This window comes from Scylla paramamosain, chromosome 7, assembly GCF_035594125.1.
Source record: "Scylla paramamosain isolate STU-SP2022 chromosome 7, ASM3559412v1, whole genome shotgun sequence".
NCBI lineage: Eukaryota > Metazoa > Arthropoda > Malacostraca > Decapoda > Portunidae > Scylla > Scylla paramamosain.
Window position 1 is genome coordinate 2,800,001 of NC_087157.1, and position 18,305 is coordinate 2,818,305.

The following is an 18,305-nucleotide window of genomic DNA, read 5'->3' on the forward strand; positions in this document are numbered from 1 at the left end:
TGATTGATAGGAAGCGTGTATAGAACAATAATGAATAAATAAAACTGTACCTTGCATCATTTTACTTAGTTTTCAGATCTGTTATTTTTTTTTTTTTATAGGATTTCTTTATATGCGGTAGATAAGACAGTGTCGCATCTGGTACCAGCGCAAGAGGTTCCTGATTCGAATCCTGGTTCCGGCTTGAAATTTTCTTGGAAGACTGCTTGGTCCTAGGTTCAGCCGGCCTTTAAACAAGTGCCTGGCGGAAAAGTGCGTCACGTTAACTGAACTTTGTCTGCAACTATGGTCCATATTCTGAAACACTCCCGCGCCACACCTCCACAACATTCAAAAGGCTCTAGTTAAAGTTACACGGGTTTTATAGAGCGTTTTTAAGCTCTAGTGACAGATATTCACGGTATTATATTGATAAACACTCTCGAGAAACCGGCTAATCATATCTGTATCCTTTGACAATAGTCGTGGCGAGGGAGTAAAGCGTCTCTGTACACAGGCGCATACTAGGAGAGACTAGAGGGCGCGGGAAAGCATGTGGCGTGAGCACCAGAGCGATTTCATGACTCAGAGGCATAATTTATTTCAGTGTACGGTGGTAAAACAAACGTTGGTGTGGTTTCCTTATTCCGTCCGTTATCGTTGGCGGCACGTAGTACAGAGGAAACGTGTGAGTTGTTTCGCGTCATAGAAAACGTGGAGCAATACATGGCAGTATCACTATTGGTCGGTACAGCCTCGCCCTCAGACCCGTGCAGTAGACGTGTGGATGAACATGGATGCGCGTTCTTAGTTAAACGGGTGGTTCGTTCATAAAAGAGTATTTTTCAGAGATTGCAGGGGTGATTAGTCAGGTCCTCGTGGGTCTTTTCTCATTGGTCATGCAGAATTCTTGTCAGACTATCAGTAAGGTCATGAAAACATTTCTGAAAACCCCATTGACTTCCACTGGAGCGTGTGAAATAGAAGATGAAGTAAGACTCCCAAAACGTTCAAGAATACGGACCTTGGTATCAAAAGAGTGCATGAAAAGACAAGAAAAATAATGTTGGCCCGTCAGGGAGGGCGGTGCTTTGTTTACATCCGCCAAATTATCGACCTGTCCGGAAATTACATATCGCTCTTGATAATGCTCAGAAATAGTCTAGAATGACTTAGATATTGTCAAGATTAATTCACAAACATAAACTACCACCAAAAGAAAGACATCTTGTTAGATTAGATGCAAAATAAAGTTGCTACATTTAGAAAAGCTGCTACTTTAGCGACGTTTCTACTCCTAGGAGTAACTTTTACGTTGCAAGTAAAAGTTGCTTTTAGGAGCAACTTCTAGGAGCAAATTTGAAGATAAAAGCACTTCTAGGAGGTGCTGCTAGGAGTACTTCTAGGATGTTTATTAATACCGGCCCCAGAATTTATGAAATATATCCGTGTGCCATTTTTCACGTGGTACTTTTTTTTTTTTTATCTCTTTCTTGAAGTGACGTGTATCCCTGTGTCATAGTTTTCCTTGCAGTCGATACTTCAGGAGACTGGTGGCATTTGTGGTTACTTCTGTCTCTCTGAAAATAAGATAAAAAATAGTTAATTTTTTTTTCTATCATAAACTATAGAACTAATTAAGAAACTTGTACAAAAGGAATTCTTGGAAGGCGTGATTCTGGTAAAATATCTGTAGCGGTGAAAGGGTTAGACGTGTCAGCTTGTTATCACGACGCCGCTTAACTCGCTGTGGTGGGAGCTACTGGAGTCTCAAAGTTTGGAGTTATCAATCCAGCACCGCTAAGTAAGAAGAAAAAAAAAATGCATGACAGCGGGATGAGTCATATCCGTGGCCTTAGTATAGTCCTTAAGAGATAACAAAGCGTTTCAGAACAGGCTGCACAGGCGTGGATGTCAGGAAACTAGTGACAGCTGTTACCAGAGTACGTGTGTTGCTCAGTGGTCGCCTCTGTGAAGACACTGCTGATGCTGCTTCTGATGATAATGACGATAATCCGGTATCCAGAGAGAGAGAGAGAGAGAGAGAGAGAGAGAGAGAGAGAGAGAGAGAGAGAGAGAGAGAGAGAGAGAGAGAGAATATATAATGATATTTAAGTGGATCTGAGGTTGTGGGGGAGCCGCCGAATTTCACTATTGGCGATCTTGGCACGAGAAGTGTCGAGGACAGATTGTTAATTGCGTGTGTGTTTGTCCGTTGTCGTGACTGTAGGTGTTGTGGGACTATTTAAACATGCAGAGAAGGACTTTGGGACATGGCATGCTGGGAGACTTGGAGATCAGACGGTGGTGGTGATTTACGAAGAGTGCGCCTCCTCGCCTCTTCACCCTCCGCTGCCAGGCCTTCCTTTCTCTCTCCACCGGCCTGTGACTGCCACTTATTGCCTATAATCTTGACTACTACAACTACTACTATTACTACTACTGCTACTACTACTACTACATTGTTATTAATAAAAAATAATTGTATAGGAAAGAATACTACTACTACTACTACTGCTACTGCTGCTGTTGCTGCTGCTGCTGCTGGTGCTGCTGCTGTTGCTACTGCTGGTGCTGCTGCTGGTGCTACTTCTATTATAATAATAATAGTAATAACAACAAAAACAACGACAACAACAACAACAATGAATATATGATAGTTTTAATGATGATAATAATAGCGATAATAATAATAATAATGATAGTAATAATAATAATTAATAATAATTAATAATGATAATAATAATAATAATAATAATAATAATAATAATAATAATAATAATAATAATAATAGTCATAACAACAATAACAATAAGATTATTGTAAATGAGAAATAATTGTTATGAAGGACTTACTATTCTTTTAACCTACAATCTCTTTTTTCCATTATGTTATTATCAGACCACAAACACTTGGTGACCTTGAACGTGACCACAAGGAGTCTCATGGATGGTCTGCGGTTCTGTCCACTCGATGAAGTAATATGCCACTCTGTATGTTTAAACCTTTTTGTTATAGTTTATCTCCATTTAATTTTATTGCGAGTGTTCTCCCAAGTGAATCATCCTGTTGTCAGAGAGAGAGAGAGAGAGAGAGAGAGAGAGAGAGAGAGAGAGAGAGAGAGAGAGAGAGAGAGAGAGAGGAAGGGATGAATGGCTGTTAGGGTTGCCTTCTGTCACTATAAGCGTTACTTAATGGCTCTGATCAGCTGATGAATTGCGGCGGCGATGGAAGTGGTGGTGGTGGTGGTGGTGGTGGTGGTAGTGCTGGTGGTGGCGGCGACGACAGCGGAATGGTAGATAATTGAAGCTACCAATTTCCTCTCTGTCTCTTTTTTTCCTTTTATATTTTCCTGTCACTCGATAAGAAATGAAAACAAATAAGAATTTGCTTTGTTACCAATTGACAGTTGTGTATTTCCTCTGCCTGATAAGATAGTCTTGTGTTGATACAGATTATGATATCAAGCTGCCATTCATCGTAAAGAAAAGTCTGTTGAATATTTTTAGAAAAGTGTCTTTTGAATGCACGGGGAGTTTTTTTATGGGCTACTGAGTTGAGAGGTGTTGAGGAGAACAGGAGCAGAGGGAGAGTTGATGCAGTGTGTAGGGAGAAGACAAGTGAGGTTTTTAGGCGGCGTGTTGAGGGCGGGCAGATAGGAGAGCGAGTGTTTGTTTGTTGGGAATGACAGACGCAAGGAGATCAAGAGGAACGCAGAGGGGTGAAGCTTATGGATAGCCTTGTGGGAGATATGGGTGGGCAGTTCATTTTTTTCTCTTTTTTTTTTTTATCATTTAAGGACACTGGCAAAAGGCAACTAAAAAAAAAAGGCCCACGAGTGAACATGGTAGGGTGGTTGAAGGTAGAGGTGATTATGGTTGTCAGCGTCACAAGCACAGCAGCAAGTAAGGGGTAACTAAGATGTACAAGTGTCATTAGGATTTTCTTGGAAGCACATTTTCTGAAACACGCCTGCAGCACATCGCCACTACATGCTGAAGGCTCCACGAATTTTGAAGATTTTTATTTTTGTTTCTACTGACAGATTAACAAAACTATACATTTATTAACAGGAGAAGCACTCGTGAGAAACCAGCTAACCATCTTTGTGGCGGTGAGAGAGCAGAGCGTTTTAGAGTGCAGGACTTGAAATAGGTAATCCACCCTCTGTTGATATAATTGTTATTCGTCGTGCTGTCGGTGTAGTTAAGTCCCTTCTCATATACTGAATTCATGCAGGTCGGCTACTCGCTGGTCAGGACGTAGTAGGTGATGCATTTATTTATATATTTATTTATTTATTTTTTTACTTATAATAGTTAAGGTTATCAGTGGTTCGTGTTGGTAAAGGTTATCGTTTACAATGCATAGGTTCCTGTGCAGTAAAGAATTGTGATTTTTTGACCTGGTGGCAGTATAAGTAGTGGTAGTAATAGTAGTAGTAGTAGTAGTAGTAGCTGTTGTTGTTGTTGTTGTTGTTGTTGTTGTTGTTGTTGTTGTTGTTATTGTTGTTACTACTACTACTACGAGTACAACAACAACAACAACAACAACAACAACAACAACAACAACAACAACAACAACAACAACAACAACAACAACAACAACAACAACAACTACTACTACTACTACTACTACTACTACTACTACTACTACTACTACTACTACTACTACTACTACTACTACTACTACTACTACTACTACTACTACCACCACCACCACCACCACCACCACCACCACCACCACCACCACCACCACCACCACCACCACTACTACTACTACTACTACTACTACTACTACTACTACTACTACTACTACTACTACTACTACTACTACTACTACGTCTTTATGGTGATTGACTGACTGATCGATTGACTGATTGATCGATTGATTGCCTGACTGCCTGAATGACTGACTGCTTGACTAACTAATTAATTGATATAGATTAATACGCCTCAGCAACAGGTCCTCGAGGCGCAGGGGAGGGGGAGGGGGGGTGTCCTGGCTGCCGTGGGTGCGTGGCTCTGGCGATCACCTTCATTTCCCTGACCTTCATATATTTACACCCCTTGCTTACTAATACACCTGGGGGGGGGTGGGGGAAGGGAGGCGCAGGGATGACTTTGAGCATAAGTATTGCATTGGTAATATATATAGTGTGGCGACAGAGATTATGATGTGGGATAGTGAGTGCATACCAAGTGGGGCGTGGCGGGCTGCGGGCTGCTCGTCGCCTTGTTTTTATGAAGAGACACGCTTCGCAGTGAAGGAAAACTGTTCTTACTCCTTCCTGTTCGTCTTTTGTCTTCGCCTCGGACATGCCAGGCTGCGAGGGAAGGCCTGAGGAGACTGACTGACAAGGTGATTAGAGGTTGTGATTGTGTTGAAATTATGAATTATAAGGGTTATAACAAGGGGGATGTAAGCAAAATTCTTAGGAATCAGCAACCAGGATAGAATAAGAAGTAACGGGCTGAAGCTTGAAAAATTTTGGTTTTAAGAAAGAGATAGGAAGAAACTGGTTCTCAAATAGAGAGGTAGATGAGTGGAACTGACTCAGTAATCTTGTTGTTAGTACCAGTACATTAGGGAGCTTTAAGAGAAGATTAGACGGGTTTATGGATGGGGATGATAGGTGGAAATAGGTAGGTATATTTCATACAGGGACTTGCCACGTGTAAGCCTGGTCGCTTCTTTGCAGCTTCCCTTATTTCTTATGTTCTTATGTTCTTATTACGAGAGATGTTTTGTTATTTTAAATGAGGTTTGTTGAATTTATTTGTTCTTCATTATTGTGGTAAGAAGTGAAGATTTTTTCGTGCCATTTCTTTCTTACGTTACTGTCATGCAGTGCTGAGCCACGGGCTGAATATTTTATATATTTATATTTTTTTGTTACTAGTCAGGATTATTAAAAATGAATAAGAATAGAGTTTTTATTACATTTTTTTTTTCTACTTAACTCTTAACCTATTATTTTGTCTTGTATTTATCAAGAAGATGTAAAAAAAAAAAAAAAAAAACGATGGAAGCAATTAGCTGCTTCTCCGTGCATATAATTCTTCATTGTCCCTTTTATAAACAATACGAGGAAAACGTACGCAACTTTACAATTTCATGTCTTTCTTTGCGTTTACCAGGAAGATGTATAGAAAGAAAACAATTGACTATTTCTCTCATTATACATCATTTGCTATTACTTTATTTTCATAAGGCGTGAAGAGAATTACTGAGCGTTTTATTTACTTAGGTAGAATCGTCCGGCGGAAGCTGGCGGTGGTGGCGGTGGTATTTCTCAAGGTGACGTGTATGACAATAGGAAGACCGCTCATCACTTCCTCAGCCTTGTGGTAGTCCTCCTCGCGACTCTGATCTGTGTGTTTGAAGTTTCTCCTGCGGATATCATCGTGGCTTTCCTCTCTCTCTCTCTCTCTCTCTCTCTCTCTCTCTCTCTCTCTCTCTCTCTCTCTCTCTCTCTCTCTCTCTCTCTCTCTCTCTCTCATGCAAGGAAATATTGAAGGAAAAAACTACTTTGAAGAACAAAATAACATTGAGTGTGAAGATGAACTGAATTTTTATCAACACACACACACACACACACACACACACACACACACACACACACACACACACACACACACACACACACACACACACACACACACACACACACACACACACACACACACACACACACGGCATAACAGGAGTGCAGTTGGTACATACATCACAGTTATTCTTAGGCAGTGTGTGTGTGTGTGTGTGTGTGTGTGTGTGTGTGTGTGTGTGTGTGTGTGTGTGTGTGTGTGTGTGTGTGTGTGTGTGTGTGTGTGTGTGTGTGTGTGTGTGAAGGCCGCTGGGAACACTGATAAAGCTGCCGCAGTCCCCCCATTGCAAGTGTTGTCATCTGAGTCAATGCTGTGTGCTTGGCTCCAGGGGCAGAGCACTCCGTTATCTACACACCTTAGAAAATATAACTCGTAGCAATCTTGGTTACTAAGGGAAGATTATCTAGCAGCTTAAGGGGACTATATTTTAAAACAACTCTGGAACGCACCTCGACTACTTTCAAAAGGCTTTAGTTGAAGTTACACGGGTTTTAAATTGTGTTTTTACGGTTCTAGTGACAGATTAACAAGATCTCTACATTATGAACGGTAGAAACACTCTTGGGAACTCGCCTAATCATCTCTGTGGCCTTTGAAAATTGTCGTGGTGAAAGAGCAAAGCGACTGTGAATACGGACCCAGGTGCCTTGATAGTTCGTTATAGAGACGTCAGTTAGGCAGCCAGGAGGTGTAGCCGATGTGTGTAAGGATGCTGGAGTTCATGTGGAGTTGTGGAGTTGTGCTGTGTCATAAGATCTGCAGCGATGAGCCACGTGGAGAAAATGTGCATAATGCTTCCCTTTTTAAGCGGCCTTATTGACGTGTTTGGGGAAGACAGAATGCTCCTGTTAATGCCTCGTGTGTGTCGGTGTGTGTGTGTGTCGGTGTGGGTGGGTGTGGATGGGTGAAACAAGGATATAGTTTTCTTTCTTTTTATTTTCTTTCTTTCTTTCTTTTTCTTTGTTGTTGTTGTTGTTGTTGTTGTTGTTGTTGTTGTTTATTTTCTTTCTTTCTTTCTTGCTTTCTTTCTTTCTTTATTTCTTTGTTGTTGATGTTGTTGTTCTGCTTGCTCATTATTATTATTATTATTATTATTATTATTATTATTATTATTATTATTATTATTATTATTATTATTATTATTATTACCATCATTTATTTATTCATGTATGTGTGGAACTTTTCGAGGTTGGCTAGGTTAAGATGTTCCATGCGTAGGCAGATATTGGCACTCGAGAAGAGGCACTGTGGTTCCGCAGACTCTCTCTCTCTCTCTCTCTCTCTCTCTCTCTCTCTCTCTCTCTCTCTCTCTCTCTCTCTCTCTCTCTCTCTCTCTCTCTCTCTCTCTCTCTCTCTCTCTCTCTCTCTCTCTCTCTCTCTCTCTCTCACACACACACACACACACACACACACACACACACACACACACACACACACACACACACACACACACACACACACACACACACACACACACACACACACACACACACACACACACACACACACACACACACACACACACACACACACACACACACACAAGGAGAAAGACCAAAGAAAGAACTGATAACACATACGAGTAAAACAATGTCAGCTTCTCATAAGGATACACTGCCATAAAGAAGCTCATAAGGAGACACAGCCTGTTAAGTGCATTCAGATACAAGTGAAGGTGACCCTCGTGAAGGATGCTCGTGCAGTGAGTGCGGGATTCCCTCTAGGCTGACAGGAGTGTGTTATAAAAGTGACCTAATAAACGTTACCACTGAAGTAGGCTTCACGTACACGGGACAGTTCGCGGCTGGTTTTAGCGGAGAATGTGCAGCCGGGAGCGAAATGCAGCCTGGAGCAGCTGAATTGCCGCCCGAGCCACGGAACCGCTGTGTTGGTCAAGATTCAGCCGCCTTCCCTCAATGAGCCGCAATTTTCCACGGTCAAATGTGAACAGCTATTAACAGCATTGGAGATAGAAGAAACAAAAGTGTTCTAGTAATAACCATTGACTGCACCATCATATACAGTAAATAAAAAAAAAAATAATAAAATTTAAATTCGCTTATAGAAATTTTGGAAAATAGACGCGGAATTAGTTTGTTTACATCGTTAGCTGTCATTTATTATCAGTCATGATCTCTGGTCCTCTCCCCCTTACCTCTTCTTTCTTCCTCTCCCCTGCCCTGTGTGTGTGTGTGTGTGTGTGTGTGTGTGTGTGTGTGTGTGTGTGTGTGTGTGTGTGTGTGTGTTGGGATATTGCAATGTAACCGCACTCATAATCGAACCCATTCCTGCTACTACTACTACTACCATTACTACTTTTACTACTGCTGCTGCTGCTGCTGTTGCTGGTGGTGTTTCCTCTAAGCTTAGTTTTCGCAAGAGTATGAACACTACTTGTATACCTTCTCGCTAGCCAGCAACGAGGCCACAACCGTTTCTTCTTTTGCTTTTTCTTCAAGCATAGCAAAATCATAGCTACAGGAGCCAGGCTGCTCGACGGAGGAGAGCGGCTGCTCTCAACTATGTAAAGGTGGGTTTGCACGGGGCAGTTTTTCCTCCCAGCTGGTTCCAGCCACCCGGAATTGCCGGCAGGTTTCAGCCGAAAGCATTCACACGGTCAAGAGCAGCCGCTGCCGGCTGGCTCGCTGCATCAAAACAAACCACTAAGATGGAATCCTCCGACGACGAGCTGTTGCTGTAGCGGCGATTTTGCTGTGCTTGAAGGAGAAGCAAATATTTCTGACGCGTGGCTCCAAACAGTGTTCATATAACTGCTCATGATGCCTCCCGGTGGAGTACACACGTGCTGGGCCGCTGGCTTCCTCATTGATGGTGTAAAACAAACCAATTCCTCGTCTGTTTTCCTAAATATTGATGAGTAAATTTAAATATTTTATTTTTTGTTTGTAATAGTACAGTTAGTGATTATTATTATTAAAACACTTTCGAACAACATTCTTCCTATTTTCAGTTTTGTATTAATAACTGTTCTTATTTGACTCTGGAAAAATTGCCGTGAAGGCGGCTGAATCAGACCGACAGAGCGGTGCATCGGCTTGGGCCGCAATTCAGCTGCTCCCTGTTGCGTATTTCCGGCTAAAACCTGCCGCGAATTGCCCCGTGTAAACCAGCCTGAAATACTTTCGGCAGAAACCTGCCGGCAGTTCCTGGTGGTTGGAGTTAGTCGGGAGGAGAAATCGTCCCGTGTAAATCCGCCTTAACATTCTACACTCTAAAACTTGAGGTGATGATGTGTCTTTATCGTGATGTGCACTTTACACTTCCTTCCGTCAAGCTAAGAATTATTATTATTATTATTATTATTATTATTATTATTATTATTATTATTATTATTATTATTAATATTATTTATTTATTTATTTATTTATTTTTTACGTTTCAAGAACATAACGTAAGAAATTAAAGGGAAGCTGCAAAAAACCTTCAGGCCTACACGTAGCAATCCTTATATGAAACACTTCTATTTCCATCTATCATCCCCATCCATAAATTTGTCTAATATTTTAAAGCTCCCTAATAACTCAGCACTAACAACCTGATTATTGATTATTCTACTTGACATGAGACGTAAGGAGGGAAAAGGGAGGAGGGAAGGAAAGGGCGTGCTTTGCGGTGTATCCTCATTCTTGCATCTTCTCCATCAAAAAGCCTTTAAGTCTCAGACATCGACAGTTCTGAATCTAATGTACCGAGTAGTTTGGGTTCATAAAATTAAGGTAGTCCACCCTTCACTGCCACGTTTTCTCTGGAGCGACATTGAGAGAGAAAGGTAGTGTTGTGCCGTAGACTTGTTTATTTTCTCTCTCTCTCTCTCTCTCTCTCTCTCTCTCTCTCTCTCTCTCTCTCTCTCTCTCTCTCTCTCTCTCTCTCTCTCTCTCTCTCTCTCTCTCTCTCTCTCTCTCTCTCTCTCTCTCTCTCTCTCCCATCATAACCCATCTTCCTGTCTCGAACCCACAATCCTCCCATACTGCTCTCATTCCCGTCCCTCTCCTCGCCTCTGCTCCCTTCTCCTCTCTCCCGCGCATCCTGGGTGGCGGACAGGTTGAGGGTGTGTGTGGGTGAGGGAGATAAGGGCTGTAAGGGAGTGCTTTAATGGGGGTCCTATGTTGGGCAGCGATAAGACTGGGTTGAGCTGGGCCGGGACGCTGAGAGGTCATGAGAAGCTTGATTAAATTTCCTTTTGAGGTGTGTGTGTGTGTGTGTGTGTGTGTGTGTGTGTGTGTGTGTGTGTGTGTGTGTGTGTGTGTGTGTGTGTGAACGTAAATGTCTATCAGTCTATTCCTACGACACTCTTACTTCTCCTCCTCCTCCTCCTCCTCCTCCTCGTTCTCTTGCACGTATGATTCATCTTTTATGGTCGCCGTTGGTTTTACTGCTGTCTGATGGAGGAGGAGGAGGAGAAAAAGGAGGATGAAAAGAGGAGGAAGAGGTGGAGGAAGAAGAGGAGGAGGAGGAGGAGGAAGATGGTGAGGTTGCTGACAATTTCACGTTTATTATTATGACGTTCTTATCTCATGTCCTCCCTTTTTTTCCTTCCCGTTCTTCATCTTTTCCTCCTCCACCTTTCCTTTATTACTCTCTCTCTCTCTCTCTCTCTCTCTCTCTCTCTCTCTCTCTCTCTCTCTCTCTCTCTCTCTCTCTCTCTCTCTCTCTCTCTCTCTCTCTCTCTCTCTCTCTCTCTCTCTCTCCCCCCCCCTCCAAGCCTTATTGATGGAGTTTGTCTTCTTCTCCTCCTTTACTTCTCCTCCTCCTCCTTTACTTCTCCTTTACTTCTCTTCCTCCTCCTCCACTCATCTTCACGGTTGGAAAAATATGGTATGGTTGTACTTCATATATTTTTAAACGATAGCTACACACACACACACACACACACACACACACACACACACACACACACACACACACACACACACACACACACACACACACACACACACGCGCGCGCGCGCGCGTATTTTTTTTTTGTGTTCTTTTTTGGCAAGTGAGCGATGACTCAGGTGATAAATGCTTACAGGTATTCTGGGATCAAAGTTAGGACGAGGTTGTCAACTTTTAAAAGACAAATGAGCAATATAAAAGTCGTTCCGGTGCCGAGAGAGAGAGAGAGAGAGAGAGAGAGAGAGAGAGAGAGAGAGAGAGAGAGAGAGAGAGAGAGAGAGAGAGAGATTTTGTGGTATCGTCACCTCTTAATATCGGATTCCATAAAAGACGTAAGTGAATGTTAAGCAGGTGAATATTGCCGTCAGCGTCTTGAGGCGGGTGTTGGTAATGACTTGAGTGTATTGATGGACCAGTAAGCTCCTTCTTATATACGGCTTGTTGACTTGATAACTCCATATTCTATTCGCTCTAATATTCCAGCCTGCACTGAGCGCGACAAAGATGAATCCAGCCAGCAGTGACAAAGCAGCTGGTGTGGCTGATAACTTGGTCTTCTTTCATGACTTGCTGTGTCTACTTCTGTTTTCTCCAATACTTGCAGTGATTCTCTTATTTACCATTTGTTGTTCACGTGAATACTTGTGTCAAGGCTCCTGACCCGGACTGTGTTAACATTTTGATGCTATTTTCAATACGTACTGTGTGTGTGTGTGTGTGTGTGTGTGTGTGTGTGTGTGTGTGTGTGTGTGTGTGTGTGTGTGTGTGTGTGTGTGTGTTTTACTGTTTTATTAAATACTCTTTGTACAATGAATTACCCTTTTGCCAATCATTTAAGGAATATCATTACACACACACACACACACACACACACACACACACACACACACACACACACACGGAGAGAGAGAGAGAGAGAGAGAGAGAGAGAGAGAGAGAGAGAGAGAGAGAGAGAGAGAGAGAGAGAGAGAGAGAGAGAGAGAGAGAGAGAGAGAGAGAGAGTGTGAGTGTGCACGCGCTTGTGTATGTTTGTTTATGTAGTCATCTAATTTTGTCTCACATTTGTTTGTCTTTATTGTGTTTATTTTCTCATATTTCTACTCAACTCGCTATTTTTTTTCTTGTCTTCTTTCGTTGCTGTAACTATTTTATTATTATTTCACACACGTGCTGTACCTTCACCTTCCTGCAGTTAATCACTTGCTTCACTGCTGCACCATTCTTCCATCTGTCCACTCCTCACTCTTGTTACGCTGCGCCACTCTCCCAGTCACACTTTTCGCTCTTCCGTCTTACCTACAACCATTGCGACGCTTATGGTCTCGTTCTGCGCCAGTTCTCCTCCTCGAGTGCCCCATTAAGACACCGAGTGGAAACTATCGCAGGTATTTTGGCGAGGCGGCAGCGGCAGTGTTCCCAAATTGTAGTAGGTGGGGGTAGCGGCTGCGTGGGACTGGGGGGAGGGGTGTCAGGTGGCGGGGGTTGTAGCGGCAGGTGATGTAAGGCGTGAGGTGCCCAGGAGCGGCGCCAGGTGTGTTGGTGGCGTATGTACGTAGCTAATGGGGGGGGGGGGCGATGGCAGGCTGTGTTGTAATTGTATGTAATCAGTTTATTATAAGTGTTTGCTTTGATGTGTGTGTGTGTGTGTGTGTGTGTGTGTGTGTGTGTGTGTGATATTTTGAACGCATTTAAGGTTTGTTGGTAGTCATGATTGTTTTGTTATTTGTTTTCTTATATCTGCAACACCATCACCATAACTAACTAAAATGACTCCTCCTCCTCCTCCTCCTCCTCCTCCTCCTACTACTACTACTACTACTACTACAAAGAACACGACTCATTACCGTTTCTTCAGCCAAAATTTTCCTCAGCAGGATGGTGAACTGATAAACCTCCTTGCCTGTCACGTGGTGGTGGTGGTGGTGGTGGTGAAGGGCCTCTCTCTCTCTCTCTCTCTCTCTCTCTCTCTCTCTCTCTCTCTCTCTCTCTCTCTCTCTCTCTCTCTCTCTCTCTCTCTCTCTCTCTCTCTCTCTCTCGTCACTGCTCGCTATATTTCCCGGTTGTCTGTCAGTGTTTATGTGTTGTGTTTGTTGTGCGTCTGTCTGTCTGTCTGCCTGTCTTGTGTCTCATTCTCTTGTCACTTTGTCTCCTGCTCCTTGTGTGTGTGTGTGTGTGTGTGTGTGTGTGTGTGTGTGTGTGTGTGTGTGTGTGTGTGTGTGTGTGTGTGTGTCTTTCTTTCTTTCTTTCTTTCTTTCTTTCTTTCTTTCTTTCTTTCTTTCTTTCTTTCTTTCTTTCTTTCTTTCTTTCTTTCTCTCTCTCTCTCTCTCTCTCTCTCTCTCTCTCTCTCTCTCTCTCTCTCTCTCTCTCTCTCTCTCTCTCTCTCTCTCTCTCTCTCTCTCTCTCTCTCTCTCTCTCTCTCTCTCTCATCCCACTTCACCTATCCCATACCCTCTCACCCACCACCACAACCAGCACCACCGCCACTCTCTCTCCCTCTCCCTCGCGTGCTGTATGCCCTCCCGTGGCCTACGTAGTGTCCCTTATGTGTGTCACTTCAGGTCATGCCTCCGTGGGCCCTTTCTGCTGGCTGGGCACAAAGGGCGACGCTCATCAGACAAGACAGTGGCCGTCCATTGTGGTGGTGTCGCAGGGGAACGGGTCTGCTGCTGCTGCTGCTGCTCCCCGTTATGTCTGGAGACGGGAGGGAGCGTGTCAGGAGCTGTTGTTGTCGTTGTGGTGGTGGTGGCGGTGGTGATGATGATGGTAATAGTAGTAGTAGTAGTAGTAGTAGTAGTAGTAGTAGTAGTAGTTATAGGGACAAGGTGCATTTTCACTCGTCTTTGTCACGCTCACTGCAGGTTATCCTCGTCACGCTCACTGCTTGCTGGACTCACCCCAGCACCACCTGTCCAGCAGCTCGTGGAGTACTGTGGAGCAGGCCAAAATAGTCCTCTTTGAGCCTGTCACGTGGAGCCTCTTGACGCGGCCTGGAAGAAAGAGACACGGTAGTTTTTTTTTTTTTTTTTTTTTTTATCTAAGAGGCGTACTGGTCCAGGACAAGAAAAAGAAACGAAAAAAGAGAGAGAAAAAAAAAAAAATGGCCATTCAAGGTGCGTGGTGGATCCCTCACGGAATTCTTCGCGGAACACCCTTAGATTTTATATGTATTTTTCTGGCTGATGATGATGATGATGATGATGATGTGTGTGTGTGTGTGTGTGTGTGTGTGTGTGTGTGTGTGTGTGTGTGTGTGTGTGTGTGTGTGTGTGTGTGTGTGTGTGTGTGTGTGTGTTTAGATCCTATAGTACATGGTAATTCTCTCTCTCTCTCTCTCTCTCTCTCTCTCTCTCTCTCTCTCTCTCTCTCTCTCTCTCTGTTATCCGGTATCATTGTCAACAGTAGAAATATGAAGAAAATAATAGTCAGGGATGAAAGAGATGCGGACAAATCTGTAAAGAGGATTGACTGTAGAGGGGATTAAATTTTTTGTTGTATAGGGGACAGCGGCGTGAGGGGAGGGAGGAAGGGAGGGAGGAAAAGTAAGTGGGTGTCTAAGCGACTCTTTGTTGTGCCAAGTATATCATTTCCTTGACGACTGATGCTAAAGTTTTTGTTATCCTTGTCGTTGAGGTTGTAATGTAAGCACGTCAGAATTACTGGCCTACCGGATCTCATCTCTTGTCTCTGGTCATGTCCATCCACTCCGCACCTTTCCTTCTCTTCCTTCCCTTTCTCAGCGCACTCTCTTTCCCTTCCCTTCATTATTCTTTCCCTTTGTCCTTTCCTCTTCCTTAACTTTCTCGTTCTGTTTTGCCAGTCTTATCTCTTCTCTCCCATCATATCCCATCACTCTTCACCTTCCCTCCTCCTCCCCTCTTCTTAATTTATTCCTTTACCCCTTTTCTCCTTAAAACTCCCATTCCACTCCTTTCTCACACCCGCTTCTTCTCTCCCTTCCTTCCCCGCAACCCTTTACCTTCCCATCACTTTCCCAGCGACCAGTGAACACAAACACAGAAGCACCCACGCCCCTATGACCAGTGAGCTTCCTAGACTTGGGCACTTCCTCAGGGGCGTCGCTTGACTAATGGCGCCCCTGGAGGCTGCCACTGCGGGCCTCCCGTCCGTAGTTTCTACTGAGGGTGCTGTCGACGCTGGGAGGCCTAACTACACTCTGGAGAGCCGCCCGGTGGTGTGATTAACGAATGATGCTGCGGCAAGGAGGAGGAGGAGGAGGAGGAGGAGGAGGAGGAGGAGGAGGAGGAGGAGGAGGAGGAGGAGGAGTTCGAGGAGGAAGAGGTGGTGTAGGAGGAGGAAGAGGAGAAGCGGGAGGAAGAAGTGGTGAAGGAGGAGGAGGAGGAGGAGGAAGAGCGGAGGAGAAAGAAATGGTGAAGTTGTTAGAGGAGGAGGAGCAGAAGCGGGAGGAGGAGAAGCAGATGAGGTAGAGGAAATGAAGGAGGAGGAGGAGGAGGAGGAGGAGGAGGAGAAGCGGAGGAGGAACAGGTGGTGGAGGAGTTGGATGAGGAGAATGAGAAGCAGGAGGAGACAGAGGAAATGAAGGAGGCAAAAGAGAAACGGGAAGAGGAAGAGGCGGTGAAGGACTTGGATGAGAAGGAGAAGGAAGAGGAAGAGGAGGAAGAGAAGAACAACGAGAGCGCAGAAGAAGACAGACTATGAATAAACAACAGTATGAGGGAATATGGAAATTAACAATAACAGGAGAAATACGAAGAAAGAATAGAAAATAACTGCGTAAAGAGCAGGAGGTGAAGAGACGAAAAGAAAAACAATAAGAGGAGAACGAGAATAAAAAAAAGCGCAGAAAAGAAAACTTAGCAATTATAATGAGAGAGAGAGAGAGAGAGAGAGAGAGAGAGAGAGAGAGAGAGAGAGAGAGAGAGAGAGAGAGAGAGAGAGAGAATAATAACAAAAGGAGGATGAGGAGCAGGAGGATAAGAAGACAAAGAAACAGGAATAAAATAATGAATAGAACTAGAACAAGGAATGCGACGATAACGAAGAAGAAAGACAAAAAAAACGAAGAAGAGGAGATAGACGAAGCTGAAGAATACAATGGGAAAAATAATTGAATTGAAAATGAGCGACGAAGAAGGAGGGGAAGAAAAAAAAAACTAGGAAAATAAAGATGGCGAAAGAGGCGGTGGTGTCTTTGTTGTGTGTGTGTGTGTGTGTGTGTGTGTGTGTGTGTGTGTGTGTGTGTGTGTGTGTGTGTGTGTGTGTGTGCCTCGCCCTCTGCTTCATCATCCTCCGAGGTTAGTCAGGAAAAATATGAAGGTAATTACAGTGTCAGAAAAAGAAAAGAAGTTTATCTTTATATATTTTCCATTCTAGATACTTTCTCTCGTAATATTTGTAGTGTATTCCTGCTTGCCCATTTACCATAGTGCTTGTAACTGAAGGTAATGGCGAGAGAGAGAGAGAGAGAGAGAGAGAGAGAGAGAGAGAGAGAGAGAGAGAGAGAGAGAGAGAGAGAGAGAGAGAGAGTTATCAGTCACCTTTATTGTCTTTTTATTTAACTAATTAACAGCGAAGATTGAAGTTGTTGTTTCATTAAGTGACGCGTTTATTTGTTTGATATATTTACTTATTCATTAGTTTATTTATTTATTGGCAGTCATTAAGCGGAGTGCAAGTATGATCACTTCTCTTTAAGCTGCCGTCGTCTTGTGCTGTACTTACACAACAAAACGTTACCACTGTGCTGCTCTTCCTCCTCCTTCCTCCCTCTGTGCTTTTTACAGTTTAAGATTTATTTATTTGTTTATTTATTTTATTTTATTTTATTTTATTTTATTTTATTTATATATTTATTTTTTTGTATAATCAGGTAATCAAAATTGTATGAGCCTCGTATTTCACTTGTTATTATTTTTTGTTGTCATTATTATTATTTCATTACTACTACTACTACTACTACTACAAACAACAACAACAACAACAACAACAACAACAACAACAACAACAACAACAACAACAACAACAACAACAACAACAACAACAACAACAACTACTACTACTACTACTACTACTACTACTACTACTACTACTACTACTACTACTACTACTACTACTACTACTACTAGAACCACCACAATTATTATCTTTTTTTACTTATTCTATTGTCTCTCTTTTCAGGTACGCTTCCTTGGAGGAGGCGTAGACGTACTGGGTGTTACTGGAACATGGGATGAAAAGACTCGTCATTACTGCTGAGGAACTAGTGCTGTTTTTTGCTGTTTTGTTGTTGTTCAAGACTTTTTTAATTTGTACTTGAATATACCACCGCCACCAACACTAGTACTGCTGCTGCTATTACTGTTACCATTTCCTAACGACAGCATGACATTTCTTGTTTCTTTTTAGTACCTTCAGACCACGCAGCTGAGTGAATGTACAAATAAGAGTCACTTAAAGGCGAAATACTCTGCCAGTCACGAATCTATACACGAAACATGCATCAGACAAGTTCATGACGTTAAAAGGTGAATTCGTAGCAGTCAGAGGGGTTAAAAATAGCTATGGTATTTTCTATGGGGTTTAGATGCATATTTGCTCTTATCTCATCAGTTTTTTTGTTTTTGTCAGCACCTTCATACTTTCTCTTATATTGTTCCTTTTTATCTTCCTTATCCATTGTGTGCCTCATCTGTCTCGCCTTTCTCTCTCTCTCTCTCTCTCTCTCTCTCTCTCTCTCTCTCTCTCTCTCTCTCTCTCTCTCTCTCTCTCTCTCTCTCTCTCTGATCTGCCATTTTCCTTCATTCCATCATTTCTCGCCGTGTTTCTCCTTCCTCATGCCAT

The 18,305-nt window shown here is 43.0% G+C and overlaps 1 protein-coding gene across 2 annotated transcripts in view; it reads left to right on the forward strand.

The window, feature by feature from the left end:
- Nucleotides 1-17,807, forward strand: part of LOC135101819 (cGMP-dependent protein kinase 1-like) — a 33,492-nt gene extending 15,685 nt beyond the window's left edge. Inside the window, exons 2-3 of one of the 2 annotated variants that reach the window (XM_064006108.1) lie at nucleotides 2,881-2,972; nucleotides 17,643-17,807. In XM_064006108.1, the coding sequence (XP_063862178.1) occupies nucleotides 2,881-2,956 (76 nt within the window). In that variant the 3' untranslated portion in view covers nucleotides 2,957-2,972; nucleotides 17,643-17,807. The remainder of the gene's footprint in view (nucleotides 1-2,880; nucleotides 2,973-17,642) is intronic. The other variant, XM_064006109.1, reaches the window with a different exon arrangement.
- The last annotated feature ends 498 nt before the right edge of the window (nucleotides 17,808-18,305 follow it).